The sequence below is a fragment of the Talpa occidentalis genome, unplaced genomic scaffold (assembly GCF_014898055.3).
Source record: "Talpa occidentalis isolate TD23 unplaced genomic scaffold, MPIMG_talOcc4v2.1 talOcc4.10, whole genome shotgun sequence".
NCBI classification, from domain to species: Eukaryota; Metazoa; Chordata; class Mammalia; order Eulipotyphla; family Talpidae; genus Talpa; species Talpa occidentalis.
The window spans coordinates 35,433,586-35,460,378 of record NW_023600993.1 but is presented as its reverse complement, the minus strand read 5'-3'; the positions used below and the strand labels follow the sequence as shown (position 1 = coordinate 35,460,378).

Here is a 26,793-nt window from a genome sequence, read left to right as displayed (position 1 = left end):
GCTGGGTGGAGGCTGAACCCCTCCACAATGGCTCTCATTGAAATATGAGGGCCGAAATGCTGGAGGCCTCCTTCCTAGACAGATCTGTAATAAGGTTGGATAATAAGGATTGACATCAATTTAAAGTCAATTTAGAAATTCACATCTGTTTCAGGGGATCCATGACGGGCCACGCCCAGGAATGGGCCACAAGCTCACTGCCCCTTTGTGGCAGGTGGCGTCTCGCCCTGGGGCGTGTGGGGGACAGGCCTCACAGAGTCGGGGTTCAGGGGGGCCACAAGCAGGAAGATTGGCACAGACTGGCCCTAGCTCAGCTGAGAGGATTTGGTTTATTGTTTTGTGTTGGGTTTGTGTCTTTTGAAAAACAAGAGATTGAGCCTTTTTATGACATGGGTTTTACAGCGTAACGAGGCAGCGTAATTTCCCATTCTCAGCAGCAAGTGCACTTTTTACACTAATTGCATAATTAGACATAATGTACTAATTGCGGTAATGGATGACAGTCAACTAAACTTTAACTTTAAAAACAGGGAGGCGTTGCTGGGGGTGGCGGCAGGGGCTTTGTGCCCCTGCGTGTTTTGCGGAGGGAAATAGGCTAGTGAGAGCTCCTAGTGGCTGCCTCGTGGGGACCAAGGGGCCACAAGGCCACCTCCTCACCTTGTGATCTAAGCCACGCCTCCCTCCTCTCCTGAGGACCCCCCTTATCCACTCCCTTCCTCTCAGAACCTGTCCCCCCAGCTTCCCTCTGTCCCCCACAAGCCCCTGTCTCCTGCAGCTGTGCAGCCCATTAACCCTTCTCCCAGACTTTGCACCTCTCATTACTCCTGCTTAGAGTCCCTCCCCCACATCCTCCCCGCTTCTGGCAGACTCCAGCCCAGCCTCTCAGACTGCTCCGATGGCCTCGTCCCTGTAAAGTCGTCCCAGTCTTTTCCTTGATCATCCCCTCTCCCAGTCCTGCACAAGAAGGCCAGCCCCACACAGGTGTCTCCAGCACACTTCTCCCTACTGCCGCCCCTCTGAGCTAGCAGGCTGAAGGGGACTCTCACCTCCCCTCTGGATGGTGTGTCCTAGGAGGGCAGGAACAAGGTCTGGTCCACCCTGCTGTCCTGTACACAAGAGGACAGTGTAAATATGGAGGGCCCCAATGGAAATGTAAAGACACCCCAGGGGGAGGCGAGGGGGTGGGATTGAGGAAATGGGCCATTCGTGAGCCACCGACCCAGGAGACCTACATCGTCCCCTGCTCCTAGAAGCCAAGACAGGAGCCCTCCTCCCTGCTCCCGTGCTGCCTTGTGTCCTCCATCATAGCCCATGTAGGGCCACATTGTAATGGGTCGGCACCTGTGACCCTCTAAACAGAGGGTTCTTTTTTTTTTTTTTTTCAGTGTTAGTTGATAATTTTATTTTTTATTTTATTTATTTTTTTAAATAATAAATTTTATTTTTATATTCCCCCATACAATTGCAAACGCCCCATTCTGACCCCAATCCTTCCCCTCCCGCCCCCCACCCCCCAAAAAGTGTCTCTGGTTCATAGTTTTTTGTTGATTTTGATTTTCACTTTCTTATATTCTTTTTTTTTTTTAAGGTAATATTTTTTTTTTTTAAAGAGGCATGTATTTTTATTTATTTATTTATTTGTTTGTTTATACATGCACTGGGTACAGTCAGAAGCGCGGGAGGGTGAGAGAATTCACCAGAGCCAGAGCGGGGAGCAGAACAGGCAGAAGGACCGAAGTACACTGCTGAGGGGAGCAGCGGGCGGCAGGAGAGGTCTGCGCGCCATGTGGGACCCTCCTCCGGTGGCCGGGGAGCAGCCGGGGATCGAACCGGCGCCACAGAGGCCGCGGGCAGCTTCGCAACCCAGCACTCAACCGCTGCGCCACTGGGGAGGCCCTAAACAGAGGGTTCTTGCCAGAAAATAGGGAGGTTAGTTAAAGAATGTGACAACCAACATCGCGATGTACAATCCCTGAATGTGACATGACCCCATACATAGCTGATTAACTATAGAGCCACAGGATCAGCTGTGTCAGTGTGGCATGGCCACAGGAGGCCTAACTTGGTGAGTGTCAGACTGATGTGGCCTGTAGCTGGGTGGCACAGAGCCCCTGCCTGTGCACTGTGTGCTTTGGGGGCAGCCTGTCCTAAGTATCAGTGGGAGGGGTCCCCAGTTATCTAGCTGCTCTACCGAAGGGGAAGAGGGCAGGGCCCATGACTAGCTTTGCCTGGACTGGCTGGAGTCCCTGAGACAATCACTACCAGAGCCCCATCCCCCCACCTCCCTCATGGCCCAGTTGAAGGTCCCTGAGCCAACACCAACACACCTATCCTTCTACCCAAGGCTCCCCTGATCCCTGGCATAAGTGAACCCCATTCTATCAGCTGACCACCATCCCCAACCCCAGACCCTGTGGCCTCTCCAGTGCTGGCCTGTGCAGGTCAGCCTACAACACCCAGCCCACCATCTCTGGTCCCCCTCTTCCCGCTAGGGGTCTGTTGGCATGAGGACTGCGCAGTTAAGACCTTCACCAGCTGCTGCTTTTGTGACCAGGAACCAGGCACCAAGACAAACCTAGAGAGAATTGGAGAATAGCAAATCCCTGGGGATCAGATTGTGGGGCTTGTTCCCCCAGCCCTGCTGGTGCTCTGCCCTGCACTCTGGGCAGGGAGTTCCAGCATTCATGCTGGAACCCCCAGCTGGGCTTTTGAGGAGACAGCCAGCAGCAGGGCCCAGACTGCGTCAAATCTTTCTCGTTCCATTTCTTTCTGATTTAATTTTCCAGAGATTAGGGCCCGTTCACCTTCGCTGCGGAGAGGAGCCTCACTTGCGCACCTGTTTTTACTCCCAGGGTAGGATGGCTGGCTAGCGGATCAGCCTGGTTCTATTTGTCTCCCCCTCCCCCTTTTTTCCAGAATGGCTCTCCCGCCTTCCACAGGCTCCTGAGTCTGCCTGTGCCCTCCACACCCACCAAACCCCCAACTTCTCCCTTTCACCAAAGGCCTACCCTTCAAGCTTGGGGATAAATACAGGGAACAGAGCTGCAGAGTGTGACCTAAAGCAAGGGCTTTGGATCAGACAGACCTGGTTCAACTCCAAACTCTGCTGCGTGGCTCACCCTCTCTGGCTCTCAGTGTCCCATTTGCAAGTGGGCCTGATCAGAATGGTCCCGCCCGGGGTTGGCAGAGATGGGTGAGGCCTGACCATGTCAAGCACCTGCTCCACGGTGACCAGAGCCAACCCTCAGTGAGCGGGGCTGTTCCTGAGCCTCTGCCGCCCCTCTTCTCCCTTTAACCTCCTCTACTTTTGCCTCCTCCCCACCTTCCACCTTCCTTCTCTCCTGAGCAGGTTGGATACAGGCCCAGGTCCAGGCCCCACTGCTGCTGACAATCAGGGACTTAGCAAAAATGCCTCTGCAGCCCAACCAGAGCCTGTCCTGGTCACTGGTCCTGAGCCTTTGTCCCTGTGGTGACTGTCCCTGGGTTCCAGGCACCTCAGAGCTTGACCACCAATCCTCTTCCCCAGCTCAGAGCTGGTGAGAGCTATGGGAACAAAGCTGACTGCCTACCCCTGTGAGTGTACAGGCTTCCTGTTCAAGGTCACTTTTCTCCAAGTGTCCTCTGGGCTTACTTCCCCTCTGATGTGGGGCCACCAGAGAAGCAGGAGGCTGGGCAGAGGGTCTGGACCCCTGAGGAGGCCTTCGCACCCACCCACTCCACCCCTTTCTGGGCTCTGTAAATCCCAAAGCCAGAAGACTGGCCAGACATGCTGCTTTACAAAAGAATTAGAGCTGAGAAAGGCTGGGTTGGGGCCAGCTGTGGCAGGGAGTGGGAGGCAGGTAAGAAAATGAGAGACATTGGAGGAACAGGTCTCAATAATTGGTGGGGGTGGTGTCCTCAAGGGGAGGAGGACCCCCCAGGTGAGTGGTGGCCGTAGGTGCATGATACAGGATGGGGGAGTCCTTCCTGAGAAAGAGGGGCTGCAAACCACCTTCTGAATTGTCCCGTTGAGCCACCCCTACTTTCCTGCTTCTAGTCCTCTGCCACTATATCTCCTGCCCTCCCCCATGTGCCCACCTGGCTCCAGCCAACGTGTCCCCTAGTCTGCTGCCCTGTCCACTGTTATTCACCTATTCACCATCTCCTCTGTAGGATCAAACCCCTGCCTCTTCCTGCCCCATCATGGCTGGGCGAAGCTGCAACAACGTTGGGCCTGCTGGCCCCTGTGGCACTCCTCCATCCAACTGTCTATGCAGAGGTGGGGGCCTTGTGGGTTGCACTGCTGTGGAAGCTGTTGGGTTTTTCCAATTAGCTCGCTGGGCCAAGGACATCAGCAGGTGTGCAGTCTTTCTGTGGTTGGTAAGGCTCAGCACCCCATGTGCCCTGGCCTTTCTGTTGCTTCAGAACTGACCCCAGGGGCCAGGGCTAGATGCTGGGGTTCAAGGGAGCCAAACCTGGTCATGCTCTGGAGTGACTCTGGTCTCTCCCAGGCTTCCTGCTAGGCCTGCAGGTGGAAGGCACCTCCCCAGACCCATCAGTGGAAACATGACCTATCTCCCAGGGCAGGGCCATCTGCTGGACTGTGTCACTTGGATCTCCCTGGGACACAGGGCTCTGCTTAGGGCCATCCCAGGGGACAGGGTTAACTGGCACAGGGCCAGGATGATTTAATAACCTCTCGACAGGGTATCTAATGTTAAGAGGAGTGAGGCACCAGGGTTGAAAGGAATAAGGGCGGTTGCACCTCAGGGGCTCTTTTGAGATTGGAAGGCAGGCTTTGCTGGTAACTGGACCAGCCCCCACTGTTCTGGAAAGATGCCCTTTTCTTCCCAGAAACTCCTTCTAGCCTACCTCCCCACCCTCACCCTCGGGAGGATTTACATAGGCGAGGGGAAGCAGGGACAGCACAAGCAAAGGAGTGGCAGCAGGAATCAGCGTGGACTGGAGACCTGAAAGTGCATGCCAGGTCAGTGGGCCGGAGAGATCTGGAATACTGGCACTGGGGGCCAGGGGAAGCATGTCGTGATGAGCCCTTGCATGATAGTGGGATAGGAATAAGATAAGGCAGACACAGCCCTAAGCTCCAAGGGGTAGGAGAGCTGTCGGCAGAATCGAAGGAATCGGGCCTAGGTCCAACTGGCCCCAGAGCTCTGCTCTTGAACATGGAATTGGGCATACACATATCCCAAGGGTCTCTGACACAACAGCCTAGCACTTGGGGAGAGATAGAAGGGAGCTGGCCATGGCTGTATCCTGTCTGTGGCGCCCCTGTGTCTAGACTTCATTGTTATCACCTACAGGGTGGAGGTTGAGGTGTCAGAGACAAGGACAGAATGTCTGGGGAGGGATTGTGCTGGGAAGACTGGGAGAATGGGCAAGAAGTGGGCAGACCCCGGGGAGACTGAGGCTACCTGCCAATGGGTTCGGATCCTCAGTGTGCTGATGTAGCAAGGAGAATAGACAGGGAAGGGACCAATTCCTTCTGCAGAATTCTGGTGATCTCAAACAATAGCTGTAGTGAGAATCGTACAGGCTCCTCATGGTGTGACTCTTTCGGTCCGCCATCAGTCTGTGAAGTGGGCACTGCCATTCTCTCATTAATAGATGAGACACTGAGATTCAGAAATGGGGTGACTTTTGGAGAGTCCCTGTTTCCAAGTCCTGGGTCACCTGTCAGGGCTCTGGGGTGTGACCCTGCCCCTTGGATACCCCTGAGTCCTGTGCCCCTGAGTCCTGGCCCAGACAGCATGCCAGCTTGCCAGGGGCACTCTGGACCTAGTAGAGAACCCCTGGGCTCCCCAAGGGGGGTTATCAGGAAGACCCATGGTCCAGCCTCAGTCCCGGGACCCCACTGCTATAGACAGGGGCTCCTGGGAATGACCTTGACAGTGGAGTCAGGTATGGGAACTTCAGTCCCTCTCTGAGAAGTCAAGTAGCTGTCCTCCCTGCTGGAGCAAGTGGGCTGGGGGCAACTGAGGCCTTGACCTCAACACACCCAAGGATAGTGGCCCAAGGTAGACAAAGGATCAATTTTTCCTATGTCCCCAAACCTGGCAAGAAAGAGGGATGCCAGAAGATGTGGGGCCTGATTTTGCCACTCAGTTGTGTGGCCTTGACCCATCCTCTCCTGCTCCTGTGCCCCAGTTTCCCCAAGAGTGGACACTGAGCTCCAGACTCCCTACATTTTCAAGTGACCCCCCCCCCAAGGCTCGAAACCCTCCTTGAACTCTGTCTTTATCTCTGTCTTCTATCTGGAGGCCTCTGTCCTGAGGCACTGCCCAGGGGGCCCAGGGAACAACCTGGCCTGGTGCCCATTTGGGGCCTCCATCCTCCCTGGCCTCACTTACAGGCCTCAAGACTCGCCCTCTAATCGCCACTGCTCTGTGGGAAGGAGCAACTTCACCACAAATTATTTTGTTCTAAGAGAAGGACAAAAAGAAAAGAGAAGCCGGGAGGGATGGGGGTGGCGGGAGGAGGAGATTGCCTGTGCCGGCTGTGTGCAGCGCTTTAACCCTTGGACTGCCAGGCATTGGGAGGGGCAGGACAGGGGCTATGGAAGTGACTGGTTCCCCCACCTCCTCCCCCTGTCAGATGCCAGAGGCCTTATCTCCCCACGTCTCACTGTCACTCTGCGACCTTATCTCTCCTGCCTGTCTGTCTCTCATCAGCTGCCTCTCCCACCTCTTTATCTCCTCCTCATCACCTCCTCTCTCCATCGCTCCACATCCCTCTTCTGCATAGCCTGATGGCACAGCCTGGCGGTGGCAGCTCAATTGTAATAGCCCAGCCTGTGACCTCCAGTGAAGGACCAGTTTGGGGTATGGCTATCCTGAGGTCACTTGGATGGACATATGGACCCAGTCAAGCTGATCACACAGGGATGTGTGATGCAAGCATGTACGTGCACACACAGGCACAAGCACACACACAGACAGAGGCATGTGCACACACCCAAGACCCCAGCCTTAAACAAAGACCTCTGAAGAAATCTGCTTCTGCAACTCACATGCAAGCCCCCAGGCTTTGTCTGGAGGCCCTAACCCCACCCCACCCCAATACACAGGCACATGCGCACAGATGGATGTGTGCTGAACCATAACACACACTCACGCAAAGATACATGACTGTTAAATTTCCACCCCGAGTGTGTGCACTGGACCACCCCCACCCCAAGGAAGAGGGAGGGGCAGATTTATTCTACCCACCTGCCTTCTCTTTCCTGGTCCCTGCCCCCTAATTCTGTGCTCCGAATGACAGGAGTCCCTAGGGCTCCACTATAGTTTCTGCAAATGCCCTGAGGCAGCATTAGCAAAAAAAAGAAATGATATGGCTACTGAGCCCATGTGGAGGGGCGACTGTGTGTATGTGACTCATGCAGGTCTGTCCATGAGTCTACACCTGAGTGTGAGAGCATCTCTGTATTGGTGTGAGTTGTACAATGTGTGATTTTTGGGTCCATCTCCCCTGATGCCCTGCCTCCTATCCAGCTTACCCCTCTGCTACTCTCAGCAGCCACTCTGAGCTAGTCAGGGGGTGCTGCTTATGACCCCTAGAAAAATTCAGAAATGGGGTGACTCATAGAAAACAGTGTCTCATAGAAAACAGTGATAGTCCCACCCAACCAAACAGTACCATTGCAAGCCACGGAGCCTGTGACAGTGGCCCTCCTCTGAGTCCACAGAAGCATTGGACCCAACCTGCCGACCTCCAAGCTCCCTCCATGTCCAGAGGCAAGGTCGGGGTGGGGATGAGGACTGTACTGTGGTGAGCTGTACAGAGGGGGTGCAGGAGCCACGTCATGGAATGTGGGACTACCCTAGCCTCACCCGTTTCTCCTTTCTTCCAGATCTACAAGGACAACCGGAATCTGTTTGAGGTACAAGAGAATGAACCTCAGAAGTTGGTAGAGAAGGTGGCAGGGGACATCGAGAGCCTGCTGGACAGGAAGGTGCGGGCCTTGAAGGTAAGTGCGGTTGTTGTGTTGGGAAAGGGGCAGGCAGAGTGCCCTGCACTTTGTGAAGTCCCGGCACACTGTGAACACAAGCCCTCCTGGCCTCTGAATTCAGGCTGGGCCATCATTGGCAGAACTGTGCTCACATGGGCTCTGGGTAGCTGTTGCTGGAGCAGACTGCATGAGGGGTGACCTGAGGCATTGGGGCCCTGTTTGGGCATGAAAGTGGAGCCTAGGAAGGCTCCCCTTCCATTCCTCTGCTCTGTCTATAGGTGAGCCCTGGCTGAGTGCCTGGTCAGAACAACAACCTGTTGATAGCTGGGAGGGGCTGCAGGCTCTGATGGGGAGGAAGTGTGGAGGACCCTGGATCCCCTACGGAGTGGCCATAGCTATGTGATGCTAGGGATTGAAGTCCCTACTCTGTGCATGGTTTTGGATATTTCCTTGCCCACCTCTGGGCCTCAGGCTCCCCATCTATACTCAGAGCATGCACCTGTGAGCTCCAAGGCACTGTGGGTCTGTGAGGTGACAGAACCTGCCAGGGCTGGGGCTACAAAGCGCAGACCCCGGCCAATGGACCCACCCTAGGAAGAGCGTATCAGGAGGTGCTTTTGCAGGGGCAGAGTGCCCTCGGCAGGTTGTGCAGTCAGTGAGGGAGGGGGGTCAGGCTGCCCCCAGCCTGAGTCAAAGATGAATAAGTCCAATAAAAAGGAATGAAGTACTGATACATGCAACAACATGGGTGAATTGGGGGACATTATACTAAGTGAAAGAAAGTAACAGAATACCACCTATTGTGTGATCCCATTTCTGTGAAATATCCAGAATAGGCAAATCTACAGAAATGGAAAGTACATTAGTGGTTGCCTAGGGCTGGGCAGAGAGGGGACAGGGAGTGTTTGCTAATGGGTACAGGATTTCTTTTTGGGGTGATGAAAATATTCTAAAATTAGATTGTGGTGATGGTTGCACAACTGAATATGCCCAAAAAAACCCCACTGACTTGTATACTGATGTGGAGGAATTTTACAGTGTGTATCTCAATAACTGTATCTCAATAAGGCTAATTTTAAAACTATACTTCAATAAAGCTATAGCTCAATGAAGCTATGTCTAAATAAAGCTAATTAAAAAAAAAAAATAAAGCAATTCCACACAAACCATGCCCAGACTCCAGCTAGGGACCTGGCAGGATCAAGTCAGGTCTGCCACTTAGCCCAAACTCCCCACCAAATCCAGATCCAGGGGAGAACTAGGACCTTCTCCCCTAGAAGCTGGCCCTTTTTGTTCCCCTGGGGTCATCTGCCCACCCTGTGCATCCTGGGATCATAGGATAAGTAGAGGCTGGCATCCTGGGACCAGACACCCTAAGGGAGTGGACTCTGAAGGCCTCCTCTCCAGTGTGACCCAGAGCTGGGCCCAGCCCAGTCCTGCCTGACCTTTGAGACCACCTAGTCACAGGTGGAGAGACAGCTGGGAAATGCCATGGGGAGGAGCGGGGACAGCAATACCCATAGGATCCAATAGCATCTTCCTGGATCATGAGAAATCTGCTCCCCTCCCCAGCCAGCATGTCCTATCCCACTAGAACTGGCCTGACCTGGACTCTCTCCCTCTTTTCTCTCATTCTCTGTCTCTGCCCCCTGGCTGTGGGCCCCAGGATGCTACGTCCATGCCCCCAGAGGGAGAGGAAGGCCATCCTCCCCCCTCCTTGGTCCTAATTGTTGAAGATGAGCTTTGGTCTTCATTATCTCTTGTATTTGCCTTTAATCAAGTTCTGTTCCTTTTCTCCCTTCCCACATTTGTTTGCAGCCTGAGTGCATATAGAGGGAGGCATGTTGGGGGACTAGACCCCCCCAGCCCCTCACTTCGTCCCTCCTCCCTTCAACCCTATGCAGTAATCCAATTTAAATCCCCTTGCTCTGGCCTAGAATTTTAATTTGGGTTTGCGAAGGGGGCACTGAGCAACACAGGGTGGGTCTGTGATGCTAGGGGTTGAAGTCCCTGCTCTGTGACTCTGGCCGTCACACGGTATATGGGGCCAGGAGCAGGCCAGGTGAGGAGGCTTGCTAGCAGAATCCCCATGTCCAGAAAACCTGCTGGAGCCTCTGCTACAAAGACAGGGAGGGGAGTGTTTTACGACTTAGATTCCCAGCGGGAAGGGTTCTCTGAGCCAGAGTTTGTCCTCTTAGTCTTTTTTTTTTTTTTTTAAATCTTTTTTTTTTTTTTATAGAGGCATGCTTTATTTATTTAGTTTGTTAGTTTGTTTGTTTGTTTATACATGCACTGGGTACAGTCAGAAACGCAGGAGGGTGAGAGAATTCACCAGAGCCAGAGCGGGGAGCAGAGCAGGCAGAAGGACCGAAGTACACTGCTGAGGGGAGCAGCGGGCGGCAGGAGAGGTCTGCGCGCCATGTGGGACCCTCCTCCGGTGACCGGGGAGCAGCCAGGGATCGAACCGGCGCCGCAGAGGCCGCGGGCAGCTTCGCAACCCAGCGCTCAACCACTGCGCCACCGGGGAGGCCCTGTCCTCTTAGTCTTGATCCCTGACGGGGGATAAGTAGGTGTCTGAGTTCTTATAGCACATTGGAGGCCCCTTGCCCTGCTAGCTGTGGCCTTGGCACGCAACCTCTCTCTCAGAAAGGTCATCTCTTCGTGTTTCATCCTCTGTCTATTCATTAACACTCACTAATGGCCTGCTGTGTGCCAGGCTGATGCTGGGTGTGCAGTGAGCAGATCCTATTTTCCTGCCCTCATATAGCTCTCAGTTTTATCCTGTTCTAGGCCTTCTTAGCTTTTGCCTCCATAAAGCTGGGACTTGAGACCATTCCTGCCCACTACTTCTGGTGTCACAGTCCCATCATTTATAAAGACCATGATGAAAACAGTGTCCCTGAAGGTTGTGCCACCTTCACTACCATGCCTGGCCCCTCTGTCTGTGGCTCAGAGGAGAGGATGTAGGAGGATGCCTGGGCCTTGGATAAGGTGAGGCGTGACCCCAGTGTGGGAAACTCCAGCCTCCCCTAAGGATAAAGGCTGTGTGCCTCAGTGGACTGGTTCCTGGAGAACAGAGAGCCCAGGGCCAGGGAAGCCAGGCCGGAGCAGGGTCTCTAGGTCATCAGAGTGTTGGCTAGAAGCCTGCTCTGGGGGAAACTTTCACTTCCAACCTCAAACAAGCCAGTCACCAGGCAGGCCTGGGTGGGGATCCAGGCCTTAGGAACCTCAGCCTTTAAGCTCTGCCCTTCCTACCAGGCCCATGTTCCCCATGCTCCCCTCCTCAGGCGCTTCCCTCACCCTGGGGTCGGGGACCTTTGTGCCGTTGGCCTTTGCCTTCAAGTGGTGTTGTTAGCCTGTTTGCAAAGGTTTTCAGTCAAGATGCCCAGGCCTCACCCCAGACCTAGTGTATCCCAGGGGTGGGGCTGGACTTCAGTATTTGTAAATGCTTCACAACTGATTTTATATAGATTGAGAGCTCAGGACGTTTCCCTAAAATAACAGAAGTAATTCCTTCCCACAATTACTGATCTCTTTGTGAGAGCCTGCTAAGTGCCTGGCCTAAGATGAGGGGGGACACTCCAGGTTGCTCTAAATCCTCATACAAGCCAAAAGGTTACTCCTTTCATTCCCATTTTACATTGGAAGAAACTGAGCTCCAGAGAGGATGTCACTGACCTCTTATTTCACAGCAAAGTTCGGTTGTAGACCCAGGCAGTTGGATACCAGGCCCCACAAACTGCCCCCAGGCTCTACCCAACTCTGTGCTTCCCCTAGTGGCCACATGGCATTTTTACTCCACAGGGGCCAAGACCAAGGGCAGAAGAGATGGTGCTCTTGTCTCCCCTGACAGGGCTTTGCTCTGGAATGACCTTGGTGAGTCCCTCCTTGGGCAGGGGAGATAAGACACTGACCAGCCCTCCCACTTTACCCCCATGAGGCTCAATGGCATGGGAGAGGGGGAGGTGCAGCTGTGGCCCTGCTTCTTGGGGCTCCAGTGGGCAGTGTTCCCACCATCAGTGGCCTCTCTAGGGAGCAAGCATCATTTAAAAAGCAAAATTAAAAACCCTTCTGCACATAGCCGCCCTGCTTTCTCCGCTAATGGCCACTTAACCCAATTAAAATGAAGCATTGTTGGCAGTGTGGCCAGGTCTGTTGAGGAACTGGGCTCTGGGCTGGGTGTTCAGAGGAGCAAGGAGACAGAGCCAGGGAGGGAGCCCGGGGGCCAGGGGCTGTGGGACAACTCCCCCCTTGTCAGGAGGGAGAATATCTTGCTTCCCTTCCACTTACTGGCTGCTTGCTTGCTAAAGCTTTAGCTAATGCAGGGTTTCTCAGCATCAGCGCTATTGACATTTGAGTCAGATAAATCTGTGCAGGGCTGCTCTGCCCATGGTCAAATGTTGAGCAGCATCCCTGTCCTCTGCCCACTAGGTCCCAGGAGTACTGAACTCCCCTAGTTGTAACCAACAAAAATGTCTCCAAATATTGCCAATGTCCCCTGGAGGCACAGACTCCCCTGGTTGAGAACCATTGGCCACATGGGACAGAAAGATACCCATGGTGAAAGGAAGCCCCACCCCCACTCCACCCCTGCCGAGCAAAGAGACACCCAGGGCCTCAGAAGGTGCAGCTGGAATGGGGCCGCCCCAGCAAGAGAAAGATGCCTTCAGCTCAAGGGGGTAATTGCAAGCGTGGGGTGGCCTGGAGGAGCAGCAAGGATTGGAGGGGAAAGTTTGGCATGCAGGCACCTGGAAGCCAGTTCAGAGCTGGGTCCCCTGCATTCCTTGATGGTCCTGAGAGGACGAGGCCACAGGTGTCACCTACTGCCAAGGGCTGGCTGGAGGAGGGGCCTCATAATGAAGAATACCTGCCAGCCCTGTGGCTGGGGTTCTAGCTGCAGGTCAGCCGCTGGGGTCTGACTCCAGACCAGGGAAGCTCTGAAAGGCACAGCAGTGGTAGCCAGACAGGCAGGGGATTCTGTCTCATGGGCTGCCTCCGCCCACCCTTCTCCAGGCAATTAAAAGGTGTTTATGTGGGGCTGGCAGTGGCTTCTGCCTCCCTTCCATTACGAACATTAAGAGATCTTGACCCTTCCACTTTCCCGCTCTTGAGAGGAGCTGCAGACACGTGGAGCCAATTAGGCGCACGCGTGGGCGCCAAGGGCCCGAGCAGCCTTTTCTCCCTGATTGCGGCGTTTACGGCTGATTATTCTCCCCTCACCCAAACAGCACTGCTGCTTCCTGGCACAGTGCCACTGCCACCCAGAGGAGCCGACAGGCCCCCAGGGATGGGGGGAGTGAATTAGAGTGGGCATTCATTGAGCGTCTATTGTGCGGGAGCCCTTGGGGATCACTGCCTGAGGGGAGACAGCTAGGGAGCTGGCCAGCAAGGAGACTAGGAAAGGGGTATGGGTGGTGGGCAGCCTGCTGTGGGAGAAAGACCTCTAAGAATGAAGGAGCTTTTTGGGAGGAGGTGACCATACACCCTGGGGTCCTGGGAGTCAGTGTGAGCCTTAGGCAGAAACTGCCCACAGTAACTGCTGAACATGAGTATGGAGGCCACCTCCCCTGTCACCGTCCCCACCAGGACCAGGTGGAGAAGAATCCAGCACTGGCCAGGCAGGAAGCTGGCCCCCCTAGGAATGAAGAGGGAGACAGTGCAGATGGGGTGTGCTAGGACCTGGTCAGAGGGCCCTCGGGGGAAACATATCCTCCTTCCTCTTCACCCACCTGCCAGAGCTAGTAGTGGTCAGATGAGGGCATCTCAGCTGTCGGTCCTCAAGAAGGACCAAGCTGTGGATTTGGGGCTGGGCTTCGCTGGCCCCTGATTGGCCCTGGGATTCAGGCAGCCCCCTCTCCTTCAAAAGTACAGGGCCTTCAGGAGAAACCAGAAGAGCTGTGATCATTCCTCCGTATTCTTAGCCAAAACAGGGGTCTAGACTGACAGCCCAATGGAACGGCCTTCCACCCCCTGACCTACTGTGGCTTCTCCTTAGTGGCTGAAGTCAGGGGAAAGGGCTGAATACAGCCATGTGTCAGGCCAGGAAGCTCAGCATCCTGTTTGCCCCCATCTCCTGTGGGGGCACTTTGCCTAAGGTGCCCTCAGCCCAGGTATTGCCCTAGGAGGAGGTGTCTGAGCCTCTCCTGTCTGGTGGTCCAGCTCATGATGCCACGTGCATCACCCAGAGTAACATTCAGTTTCCTGTTCATTTGCCTGCGTGGTCATTCAGCAAACCTCCACTTCCCAAAGCCTCAGGTGGGTCTCCACTCACTATAGGGCAGAATTCCCACTTTGCAGATGAGGAAACAGAGGCTCAGAGACAAGGCCAACCCCAGCGCTACCTGACTGAGCCAGGGTCACGATTACCCTCTTAGCCTGGCTCCAAGCCTATACGCCTTCCGTTTCCAGAGCTCCCAGGGACTGAGGGGAAGCAGAGTGATGTTGGCCAGATCAGAGGAGCCCAGGGTGGGAAAGGAAAAGGGAGGATATGCCTGCACACTCCGCATCACGGGAGGGGGAATGTAGGGCAGGGGAGGGGCATCAACCAAAAGGAAAAAATTAACCTTGGACCCGAGGGAGACACATCAGACTCCACTCCCCAGAGAAAGCCTACCCTGAGGGCGGATCCTCTCCTGCTCTGCCCACCTCTCTGGGGGTCCTAGCTGGCAAAGGGGGTTGGGCAGAAGCTAGGAGGCAGTGTAAAAGGGCCTGCGGTTACCTCAGGGACAAACCAGCCTAATTCAGGATCAGAGAAGTGAGAAATTTAATTGAGTTTTAATAGCATCTGGCCCTTTGTTCTGAAATCCTTGTGCATGAGGACTGGGGGAGGGTGAGGTGCATCCTTGACTGGGCAAGCCAGGGGCCCGGTTCGCCATGCCTTCCAGGACCCAAGACTTAAAGGAGACAAATGACAAGCTACAGGGTCCCATATGCAAAAGTGACATGGGAGGGGCAAATCTAAGAAGTCAGCCTGGAGGAGGCTGCATTTGAGCTGAAACTCAGAAGTTGGTAGAATTTCCAATGGTGGTGAAAGGAAGAAGGAAAGCACAGAGACCTAGTGGTGAGAGTAAGCAAAGTGACTCAGGCTGAGTCGGCTGAGATAAGTGTCATAAGCTGGGAAGGGAGCCCAGCAGGGGAAGTCTGTGCATCACTGTTTCCACTGAAGGGGAGGTGACAAAGAGGCAGAGCTCCCCGCCTGAGTTCTGGGATGATAGCTGCATATCTGCAGACAGCCCTGGGAGTGGCCAATCACTGCTCTCACACTATTCTCGTGACTTAAGAGACATAGTAAGCAGTGCCTCCACTGTGGCAGGGGGCCCTGCGGGAGAAGTGAGCCCATGGGGGTGCTGGTAGGAATCACCCCATACCATGGACATGGCTCTGGGGTGGGGAGCACAGGGGTGGTAAGGGACTCTGAGGCTCCTCATAGACCTCTTAGCTTTCTCCTCCAAGCCTGTACCTGAAGATGGACCAACCCCAGGTGCTATGCTAACCCCAAGTAGAGACCCCTGAGGTATTTCCTGGGGGAGCCCAAGTGACCCTAGCTCAGCCAGTCGTGGGACCCAGGTACCTTATGAGCCTCTGTTTACTGGCATTGAGCACGTGCAGGTCCCAACACCACATGAGGTTACCTGGGACAGAGGGGATAGGCTTGCAAGGCTTCCCCTGGAGGAGGGCAGTCTGCTCAAGGAGACAATGAGTGACCGTGGATACTGAGGAGGCCTAGAGAACCTGGGGCCGCAGGGGCGGGGTGACCAGAGACAGCCAGGCAGAGGAGCGGGGGGAGGGAGGGGCACAAGTCAGAGGGCGAAGCCAAGTGCAAAGGCCAGAGGTAGAGCTAGTGAGTTTCTGCTTGCTGGGCCATGGCCTGAGGTAGCAGTGGAGGGCTTTGCCCACTGACCTGGCGCTGCAGAGCTCGCGCACGATGACCTATGAGGTGAGTCTCGAGACAGAGTTGTGGTCTGCGCCCACTGCAGACACTGTTCCTCAGCGCCTAGCTGAGGGTCACCTAATACCACAACCTGCAGTCTTGACCTTGCACTCAGGAAAAACACCTGGCCATGAGGTCCCCTTAAAAGGTGCAACATGGCACATGGTGCCCTTGGCCAAGCTCTGGAGATGGCCAAGAACAAAGAGCTTCACCAACACCTGTACTCCGGCCCCCCACTCTGCACTTGAAAAGCACCTAGATGAGACCTTGGCAAATCTCAGTCTCTGGGCCTCGGTTTCCCTACCTGTACAAGAGCAACAAATAGAGCCTCACAGATCTGTCATCAGAGTTCCTGCCCAAGCCTTGGTGATATTGATTCAGGAAGGGGTTTTCAAGGGAGTATCCATGGGCTGGGCCCCCCGACGAGACTGACCTGTGATCCCGCTCAGCATGTGGACCAGTGCTGGACTGCAGACTCCGTGCCAGCCCTCCGCTCTCTGGATGCTTCATCAAGGGCCCGTCCCCACCTCCCACCTCTGTAAGCCACACTGTCTGTGTTTCCTGCCTCCTGGCACAGGCCTCGGGGCCCTTGTTTGAGAGGCTGGTCACGGTTGTCGGGTCCTTTATTCCAGCCTTCCTGTATTTGCCCACTCTGTGCCTCCGCGAATGGGAGTCGCAGCATGTTTGCTGTGTCAACACCAGCTGGAGCCCAGTTATCGAGATAGCTGAGGGTGAGGCCCCAGCCGCCAGCTGCCTGGGAGCCTGGGGCCCAGCCCCTCCCTGGGAGGTTGAGGTTGGTGCCAAGTAGGCAGCTCCCCACCTATGACCCATCCATTTGCTAGGCGCCCCAAACAGGCAACAGCAGCCCCAATCAGGGAGCAGGACTTAGGAAGGCACAGTATCATCTCTCCTTGGCACAGCTCAGGGATACTTCCTGGCTGAGGCAGCCTTCAAGTCTTGAGGACTGGGCTCCCTACCCCCTACACAGAATCCCTTTGACGGCACAGCTTCAGCTCACCCTCTCCTCCCCGGTGCTCCCAATCAGCAGTTCTAGCGGCATCCAAGGAGACGAGGCCTGAGCAGTCGGGCAGATGGACAGGTGGATAGACAGGCAGCAAGACAGGGTCAGAGCAGGGGATCAGAATTCCAGGAGAAGACTCGAGGGGGCCTGAAGCAGGCAGGCTGGCTTGCATGTGTGAGCTGTGTTGGCGTGAACCGGTGGAGGAGACACAGCTCTGGGGAGGGCAGAGATGACAGTTTTTGACTGATGACTTGTACTGAGGGGTGACTGAGACAGACGGGGTACAGAGGTCGGAGCGGGGGGTGACATGCCCTGAGCCTGTAGGGAACCTGGACCCCCATCCTTCAACCAAGGCTGTTCTATTATTTGGGGGTGGGGCATTTGGCCAAGTGGCAGAGCCATGGGATGAATGAGACCCCACCCACTTCATAAGGCTTTCCACAAATAAGATTTTGAGGGTGACTCTCCCAGGAGACAGAGGCCTCCAGGACATCGACCAGGCAGCTGGATTGACACAGAAGGGCTGTGGCTACACTATTGCATCCGCTGCATGGCCTTTCCTGGCAGTTTCCGTTCTCACTCTCTGTTTCCCTCTCTATAAATGGGTGGTAAGAGCTCACCTAGCATGATTACCAAGAGGATCTCTTGAGCTAAGACTTGGCCATTGTAGACGCACGCATATGCCATGTGGTTGTCACTGTTACAAGGCGGAGGCTTGGGCCACAAGGAAGATCAACGTCACTTTGGGATTTGGTGGAAAAGCATCCCATTTACTTGGAACCACAGAGAAGTAGCTCTGAGGCTGGAGGAAGGAGGGAGCTTGTCTCTCAGGGGACAGGGGAGAACATTCTGAAAAAGAGAATAGCATAGAGGAGGCCAGGGACAGGGTTTGAGGAGCAGGTAGAGTTCAGTGTGGCTGCTGGATTAGACTAAGGGAGGGGAGCAGGGTTGGACCCTCTGAGTTTTGGATTGGGGGGAAGACTTATACTCTGGTCCATGGGAAGGGGGTGGTCAGGTGGAGGCCTGGTTTCAGGAGAGGGAACAATGGCCTGTACCAAGGATGGAGGACAGGGTGGGAGGGTGACTCAGGACCAGGGGAGGCAGCAGGGAAGTCACCTGTAGTGTGGGAAGGAAGAGTCTGGGACAGGTGAAGAGGAGATGGAGTGAAGATGGCATTTACGGGACAGGGGTGATTGGCATAGGCTGTGAGGTGAGAAGTCTGAACCCCCAGGAAGCACCAGGGATTTTCAGTAAGTGGACAGCTCTTTGCCCTGCCTCCTGTCCTTCCCAGATGTTTGCTGACCTGTCCGGAGGGAAATAAAGGAAGCTTGGGATGCAACAGTGGGAAGTTCACAGTTACAGGGGGTGGGAGGTGTGGCCTGTCAGCCAGACCCACTCATCTCAGTGTCCTTGTGGAAGTTTAGCATCCATTACACCTCCCTGCCAGAGTTCGGAGGGACTTGAAACTTCTCAAAATTTGCATGTGAGACACTTGGCTCCAGGCACCAGAGGTTTGGGGGCCCTGCTAGGGCCTGGTCTTTAGACTCTTGGACTTTGCAGTTCCAGACCATTTTTCTGCACACTTGTAGTGCCAAGGGCCAGTGAGTAGGGCACCGTGGGGTGGGAGGAGCACTCTAGATAATGTACCCCCCACATCCAGTCAAATGTGCAGTGCCTATCCCCAGGGTCAAGAGATAATGGGCATTTCAGCAGAGAAAATGGGCCATCTTTGTTCAGCCAGTGGACAACCCGGTTAATGGCATGACCCTGGCTCTCTGTTCTCTGTCTCAGACATTCTGGTAGGGGACCCCCACAAGAAGCACAAGCCCAACCCTAAGAGTCAGTGTTCTCCTTTCTCTGGGCCGTGTTTGTACATGTACCCCATGCAGGGACGTGTCTGGACGGGAGGTGTCTGTCCTCACGCATGCGGGCTGCTGACTTGCACCCCTTATGCCATGACTCCCACATAGCCCAGGACTATAGGCTGAGTGAGGGGCTGCTGCCCACCCTCCTAACAATGACACTGATCTTTGCTCATCATCCATGTACTTACCTGGGCCTCCTTTTATCAAATATTCTTATGCTAATCTCATCTCCCTGTGTAACTGCTGTGTAATTAGCTTGTTTTGCAAAATATTACATTTTCCATCCTTTACCCAAGAAAAGGTAGAAGGGGGTGGAGTGGAGGAAGATTTTTGGGCTTGGAGCCACCTCACGATCAACTCTAGCCCTGTCCTCTGTTTGAGCCCACCCTCCTCCACATGCCTTAGTATCTGCACAAAACTCCCGTGACACATATTGTAGACCCGGGGCCTCATGGCACACCTGAGCACACCTGCTCACACTCAGAAACTGCTCAGCCCCAAACTAGACTCAGACTTATTAATGATTTATTAACTGGCATTGCCTGAAGTGGGCATGTGTATGGCAGCAGGCTGGGGGTGAGCAGGCAGGATGCCAGATGGCCTTTGCCCTCCACCTGTGGCCTAGAATGGATAGACTGCCGTTTACAGGTGTGCACCAAACACTTGACTCATAGAAACTCCAGTGATCCTCACTAACACCTCTCTGTCCACCATTGGACAAGGTCCCATAGCAGGTGGGCTTCCCAAAGCCGACCCATCTCAACCAGGGTCTGGTCCAGCTATGAGGTGGGGACCGCTGGGGATAGTGGACCATAGACAGTGCATGTGGAGCCCTCACTAGGGCCACAGGCCCCCGACCAAACATGACAGTTCCAGCCAAGGGGAATAGCTGGCCTGTCCTCCCTGGTGACAGGAGCATCTGTTCTCCCCACCCCCAAGGGTGGAACCAGGCAGTGTGAGCAGTGCAGAGACAGAATTTGGTGCTGCTCTGACCCTCCTGTCACAGCTGAGCTCACCGCCCCCACCTCCACCCACTCCCCAGGTGGAAGACCAGAGGCGTGAGGCTCATCTGTGCAGAGGACCCTCAGTGGCTCAGCGCCTGCTGCAGCCTGGGTGACAGGAAGGACGGAGCCCGGAGCCCCCAGCCGGTGTGGCCTACTTTCCCTTGCCACCCTCCCCCCACAGCCCCCACTGTCTCCCCACCTTCTCTTGCTTCGACTCCCTCGGGATGTGAATTCTCTTAAACTTAATTAAAAACACTCTCCTTTTTCCCCCCAAGGTTTGCTTCCCTGTGATTTTACTCATAAGGAGAAATGGGGGAAGGGGTGACAGGCAAGGAGTGGAGGTCAGACCTTCTTGTCTCCATGGGGTCCCAGGGGACCCAGAACCTGGCCTCAAGGAGACTGCTGGCTGCCCCCTTTTTTGTGCCTGGCTTCTGGGCTCTACCAGAGAAGGCATTTCTACAGATCCCAACCCTGGGAGTCACTGCCAGGTCTGTGGCACTCCCACCACGTCGCACATAATCACTCGAGACCACAGCGCATGCCCGTTTTCAGAGCAGACAAAATCCCTCGCTTTCTCATGAGAATGTGTTAGCTGCAGAGGCTTCAGGGTCACTCCCAAGTCCATTGGTCACAGGTTCGAGACATGTCCCCCAGGTTTACTCATCAGGCAAGATACAGCCCAGAGCTGCTGCCATGGGCTTCATGGTCACCAACTGGGTCATGGAGACCTCACATATAGAGTTCCCAGCTCATCTGAGGGGCACAAGGTCAGGTCCTGGTTCAGAAGATCAGGGGCCCTGAGATGCTGGAGAAATAGGTCCTTGGTATCAGGGACCAGAGCAGCTTCTCTATTTATGAAGCTAGAAGGGGATGACCCACCCTCCATCTCCCAGGGAGCAGCCTGTTGGCCTGTCCCTGACTTTGGAGGAGCATACCCCTCTGTCTTCAGGTTCCCACTGAGTGTCTAAAAGTTCTTCCTTGTGTCTAACCATGATCCCTCTTTATGAAGCCCACACCAGTTTCCTTAGCTCTTTTTCTAGAGAACATCAGCTTAGATTAACTTGCCCATAAGCCCTCCCTGGCTCAGGATAGGTACCAAGTCACCACCTTCTCATGTTCCTGTCACCTTCCCCTCTAAAGCTGAACACATCCATCTCTGGGCTGCCAGGCACAGCCCAGGACACCCACACAAACTCGCAAGCCTCATCCAGGCACAGCCCTGTATCCCATTCAGAGATTCCACACCAGACTGTACTTGTCTCACTGCCAGGGACTAGGCCCCCTCCAAGGCCCCAGAGATTCAGGGATTCAAGACTGCAGCCTGGCCCAAGCCCATGGAAGAAGCAGGAACATCACTAGCAAGGACTATGCCCCTGCAGTGCCCTCCATCCCTCTACCTCGTCCTCCCCCTCCAGCCTGCAGCAGTGGGCAGGGGACATGGCTGACCCTGTTGGGAGCATCAGCATGCACCAGAGAAGGGCCTGTCATGGTGTCCTTGGCCCTGAGAGGCTACAACAAGGGCACTCCCCCACTTGTCTCCTAGACTGCCCTCAGCACCCCTCCTGACACTCCCTGCTTGTGTCCTGCCTCCTGACCCAGAGGCCATCCAGACTGGCCATGGAAGTCCCCAGGGAGACAGTAGGGGCATGACAGGATTTGAGAAATTGCCTGGGAGGAGCAGTAAACAGACCAGGTAGGAACACAGAACAAGCAAGAGCCAAAAGGGGTTCAAGATGGTGGACTGGTTGTGGGGAGGGGGCATTGCGGGGCCAAGAAGCTGGATATGACAGTGGGAGGCCTTGAATGCCACCCACAGGGACTTAGACTCCAGGCACTGGGAGCTCGGGCAGCCTCATGAGGAAAGCAGGGGTATTATGCATTTTATAGACCTTTGCTGAGCTCCTACTGTATGTAGTACCTGTGCCCTGGTCTGGCCCAGCCCCCAGGCAGATGCTCTGTGGCTCTGGGTCTGTCAGGGTGGGAGCGATTGAGGAAAGAAGATTGTGCATCCCACACAGGGGAGGGAGAGGCAGCCTCTTCTGGCTTTTAGGTGCCAAAATACAGCCCTGCCTCTTGCAGCCCTGCGAGCTCCTGGCTGGCTCCTCTACAGGGCCTATTAATTTCCAAAACTGATAGGGGCAGGTATAGGAAGCTTTTTCTCCTACTCTGGTCTGAAGAGCTGGGGATGGGAAGGAAAGGGACAGCTCTGCCACCTCAGCTCCTGCTGAACCCCATCAAGCCAGACTCCATCCATTAGTTCCCAAGTACACACGGAGTGTCTGTTGTGAGCCAGTGGGGTCACGCAGTGACAGAGGCAGATCTGGTCCTGCCCTCTGGGACCTTACGGGCCAGACAGGAGGCGCAGAGGGTAAACAAGTTAATAAAAAGATGGGTAATTGGGTGTCAGAGGAGTATCAGAAGACAAACATCAGGGAGCAGGAATGGATGTTGGTACACCCCCTACACACGTCCACAGGTGCAAACTGGGAGCACGCGCAGGGGTAAAGGCATGAGAGAAACAGTCCTTCCTCCTGGCTCGAGTCAAGTCCCATCTCCCGACCTACAACACAGCCCTGAGGATATGCAGGTTTCCAGAATCTGAGTAGGCAGGAGCCTCCCTAAGCCCTCTGGGACCTTGCCCAACAGGGCCAGCTGATGGTGCCTCTGAGCAGGCGGTGGGAAGCGCAGGGTGGGCTGTGCAGCAGCGCAGGACCTGCCTGGGTTGTCCAGCTGCAGACCACCCTGGGCAGCTGCTGGTGTCAGCAAAACACAATTTCAAGGGCCCTTTAGAATTCACAGCAGTGATGTGGGCCCTCCTAAAGTCAGTAAGTGACTGGAGTGGTCCCTTTACCCACACGGGATGACTCCAGATGGATGCACACGCCTGTATGCGTGCCTCAGCATTGTGCCAGGGCCCTCCATGGCACAGCCTGCGTGTGGGGTGCACTGGAAGGGTCTGAAGAGCTGGGGAAGGGACAGCTCTACCACCTCGGCTCCTGTTGCACCAGCATGCCTGTCTCACTCAGGCATTCACACGGGTGAGCTTCAGGCACCCCACATGTGTGTCCAGTCCACGGATGCACATCCCATCTCCCTGTACCCAGCCACATCATCGTTCAGGCCCCACACCCTCCAAGAGTACCTATAGACAATATGCACACTGGCGTGTACATGCGTGCTTCTCAGCCACATGTGCCCATGTGTGTGTCTGTATATTTGTGTGTACCAAGGGAACACACGTGCACATACTCATTCCTGCTTGGCAGCCCCTTTTCACTCCTGGAATGCAGCCGTGTCACACTGTCTCACTCCCCTGTCCGCTGCCTTGCCACTGCACCTACAGCAGGCCGTTCTCTGATGAAAATCTCTGTTTTACACACTGGGAAATTGAGGTACGGAAAGCAACAGGACTCTCCCAATCCCCCTCGACAGCTCCAGCTGTCTCCCGAGATGCAGCTCTTGCTGGATCCCACCTAAATATGCCGTGGCCCCGCTGCTTGTGCAGTGTTCCCCACACTCTTCTGCAGAACCCACGGGTGCAGGACAGAGCCCATGTTGGCTCTCCCATGTTGGCAGAGCCCATGTTGGCTCTCCCCTTGGCAGGGGTTCACTAAGGCCCACAGTGGCACTGCCTCAGCAGTCAGAGCAAGGGCCTTCCCATAGTGGACGAAGTCTCCTAGCTCACTGTCACAATTGTTGGTGGCAGGAAACATTTCCCTGGGCCTCCTGCACAAAGGTGACCTACCAAAGAAATAAGTCTCAGACAGGCCTCTGTTGCCAGCCCCAGCACTCCCATCTCTGTCTCATCTAGGTTTTCCTCCCTTCCTGGGAATCCCTCCTCTCCTACCTTGTTCTTCTGGTCCTGCCTTCTGTCTTCTTGACCCTCACAAGCCCCTCTTTTCCTTCCAGGGGCATTTCTGGGTTTATCTCAGCAGCTGCTGACGTTCACTGCTGGGAAAGTCTCAGAGGTAGGCCATGCACTCAGCCCCCTATGACCAGCCTGGCCCAAGGAGGAACTTGGGAGGAATTAGACCCCACGGTGACCTCAAGAGAAGCTGGCCCAGGGTGGCAGCCTTATTAACCAGCCTGGTGCCTGCCCCATAGTAACCACACTGTGAGAAGTTAAGTGGCATGAGGCCCAGCACAGAGAGCAACTGCCCTGTTTCATTCACCTAGATGTCTGTGCAGCCAGACATTCATTCGTTCATTCATTCATTCATGAAATAGGTACCAAGAGTTGGGCACTAGGGCCCATGGGAGGAAAAGAGCAGCATTGTACCTACTCAGAGACTGCACAGTCTGCGGGGAAAACAGCAGGACCAGCAAAGTCCTTGATGAGCACACATAGACAGTGACAGAGCACGAGCAGGCATTGGATGGGAGACCTGTGGGCACGGAGGAAACCCAAGAAGGGACCTAGCCAGGACTGGGCCTTATTTATCAACTTTTTTTTTTAGTATGTTAGTATTTGGCACCTGATCTTCAGAAGTCCTCATAGCAGGGCAGTCCCTTGGTAGTTCAAGTCTTCATCCTTCATTGTATACACAATGATCTCAGACCCTGGGCCTGGAACTGAAGTCTCCAGGGCTCCTATTTCAAGAATTTATTGGATAAAGTAAGGATTGTCCTTATCTAGCCCAGCCCAGTAGTCTGCACAGAACCTCCTGCAACCCCAAGGTGGAATTGCAGGCCAGGGAGGCTGCTTTGGGGGCAGAGCCAGCCCTGGTGGGCTCCCTGAGAGCAGGGCCTGTGTCCTTTTCAGGCTGGCAGGAGCACCTGGAGACCTTGGACACTTCATTGAGCCTAAGTTTCCCACCACAGAATGGCCACTTGATTCCTGCCCTGCCTGCCATCCTGGGTGGTTGTGAAAATGGGGAGCACTGGTTCCCCTGTCCAGGAGGTCTTTCATCTAGGGGCACGTAGGGCTGTGAATGGCAGCAGGACTCATGACTGACTTCCCCTCCTCCTCAGTAGCTCTGAAGCCATCCATCACTTACAAATTCTCTTCATTTCTAAATAAAATGATTTGTTAATTTGAGTGAGTGATCGCCACTCGTCCAAGCCTCTTTGCAGGCCCGGGAACAGCTTGTGGGCTCCCGGAGCCCTGCGCCGCCGGCCTGGCGCAGACTTGGAGGGGCTGTTTTCGATTTAAATGCGAATTGAATGAGGAGAAAAATGTTTCTCTTGGCAATTCCATAGGAGCTCGCTCTTCTGACAGATGTTGGAGTTTATTATCCCATCGGGCCAGCATTTTGTCGAGCAGAATTGCTAATTATTTCAGAGGCCGGGCCACAGCTTAGGAGCGGAGGGAGGCAGCGGGCGTGGCTTTGGGCGGCATCTGTCGGCAGGCGGGCAGTGGACGCTAGGCCCAGCCTACCGTGTCTCCACCTGCTCTGCGGACATTTTGGACATTTGCCCCTTGGTTTCTAGGTACCCCGGAGGAGGCAATGGGAACTCTTCTTGCCAGAGCTGCTTTGACCTTGTAGTGAGGACTCTGAAGGTCACTTTGGAGGTCCCGCTGATATGTTTAGTGGGCTTGAGGATGGTGGACGGAAAAAGGCTCCAGGGAGGCCAGTGTTCTTTTCACTGAGAGCAAAGTCGTCAGCCGTGAGGAGCACACCTGGGCAAGAGCTGTGCTTGCACAGACATGTTCCCAGCTTCTTCATAACCGCAGGCTCTGCGGGTGTGCGGGGACTCGGTGTAACCGCACGCTGTTTGCAGGTCAGGAGCCGCCTGGGAGGCCTGTGTGTGTGCCGTGAGCTGTTCGGGTTCTAGGATGGCTCTAATTCATTCTGTCCCTGGCCCCTGCACTGCAAGCTAAGGGGTTTCTCAAAAGACAGATGGCCAGGGGGGCTGGACTTCAGGAGGGCTGGCCTGCGGCTAGCCAAGGTGCTGCTCAGCCACTATGGAATGCCCCAGGTTTCATGGGGCTCTATGATGGTGTTTTGGTGGAGATGAGGCCCTGGCAGGCAGATACCTGGCCTCCCAGTCCATCCAACCCAGGGACCACAACCTCACCTGGACAACTTAGAGCAGGGAAGCAGGACGCCCAGGAGGGGGTCCCAAGATTCCTGCAGGACTGGCTTCCTGACTCCGCCAAGCCCAGGTGTGACTCCAGTTTATCTCTAACACTGGGGGACGTTTCCTCCTGTAGTATCCCCTGAGAAACTCCCTCACTTCTGCCCTCTTCTTCAACCTATCTCTCCTTTCTTCTGGATACCCTTATTGCCCCGGTCCTGGCCAGCTTAGGATTCAGCACTTCATTCAACCCCATCCCTGCGTGTCCAGTCCCCTCCCCCTCCCAGCCGCCACCATCATTCTCCATCCCCACCAGTTTCAGGCTCCCTAGGTTTAACACAAAGGCAGTAGCAGCAGCTGGACAGGATTTTATAACCCTAATTAACACCAGATTCCCTGGGGTCCCAGTTCTAGAATCCTGATGCAGCCAGAGACCAACAGAGCACAAAGAGGGGAGGGTCCACCCTGGGGCTGGATCAGAGTAGATGAAGTCTCCACCACAGCAGCTGGGCCCCGGGAAAAGACGGGAGCCCTGCAGCCTCTGTCTCTCCCTGCTCAGAGCCCCACGCCCTGACAGCCACCCAAATGGGAGGCACAGGGACGCAGGGGAGGAGATGCCCAGCCACTCCTGGCTGAGATCCTGCCAGGCTTCTCTGATTGACCATGTGTCCCTGGGAACCAGGTTCTCTCTCTCCTCTGGATAAAACTCCACCGTGACATCCTTCCATTAAATAGGGCATGTTCAGAAGAGAAAATTGCTACTATTTTCCCCTTTTACTTCACTGTCATCAAAAATTGATCCCATATTGCATCCTTATTTCAAAAAATGAGCTAAAAAAATAAAATAAAAATTCCCACTGCTCAGAGCAGCAGCTGCATCAAGATTCCCCATCCCCCAATCCTTCCCCCACCCCACCCCCAAAAAAAAGGAAAGGAAGAAAGAGAAATGTGGCGCAATTGCCAACCCTCCAGGGGCTGCTGAGCAGGGACGAGGCATGGCTTGGGGAATG

The 26,793-nt window shown here is 54.8% G+C and overlaps 1 protein-coding gene across 2 annotated transcripts in view; it reads left to right on the top strand.

Annotated features, from left to right (window-relative positions):
* The window catches only part of CACNA2D2 (calcium voltage-gated channel auxiliary subunit alpha2delta 2), a 134,907-nt gene that overhangs the window by 59,866 nt on the left and 48,248 nt on the right, over positions 1-26,793 (top strand). For both annotated transcript variants that reach the window (XM_037529639.2, XM_037529631.2), the window contains exon 3: positions 7,847-7,963. In XM_037529639.2, coding sequence (XP_037385536.1) covers positions 7,847-7,963 — 117 coding nt within the window. The remainder of the gene's footprint in view (positions 1-7,846; positions 7,964-26,793) is intronic.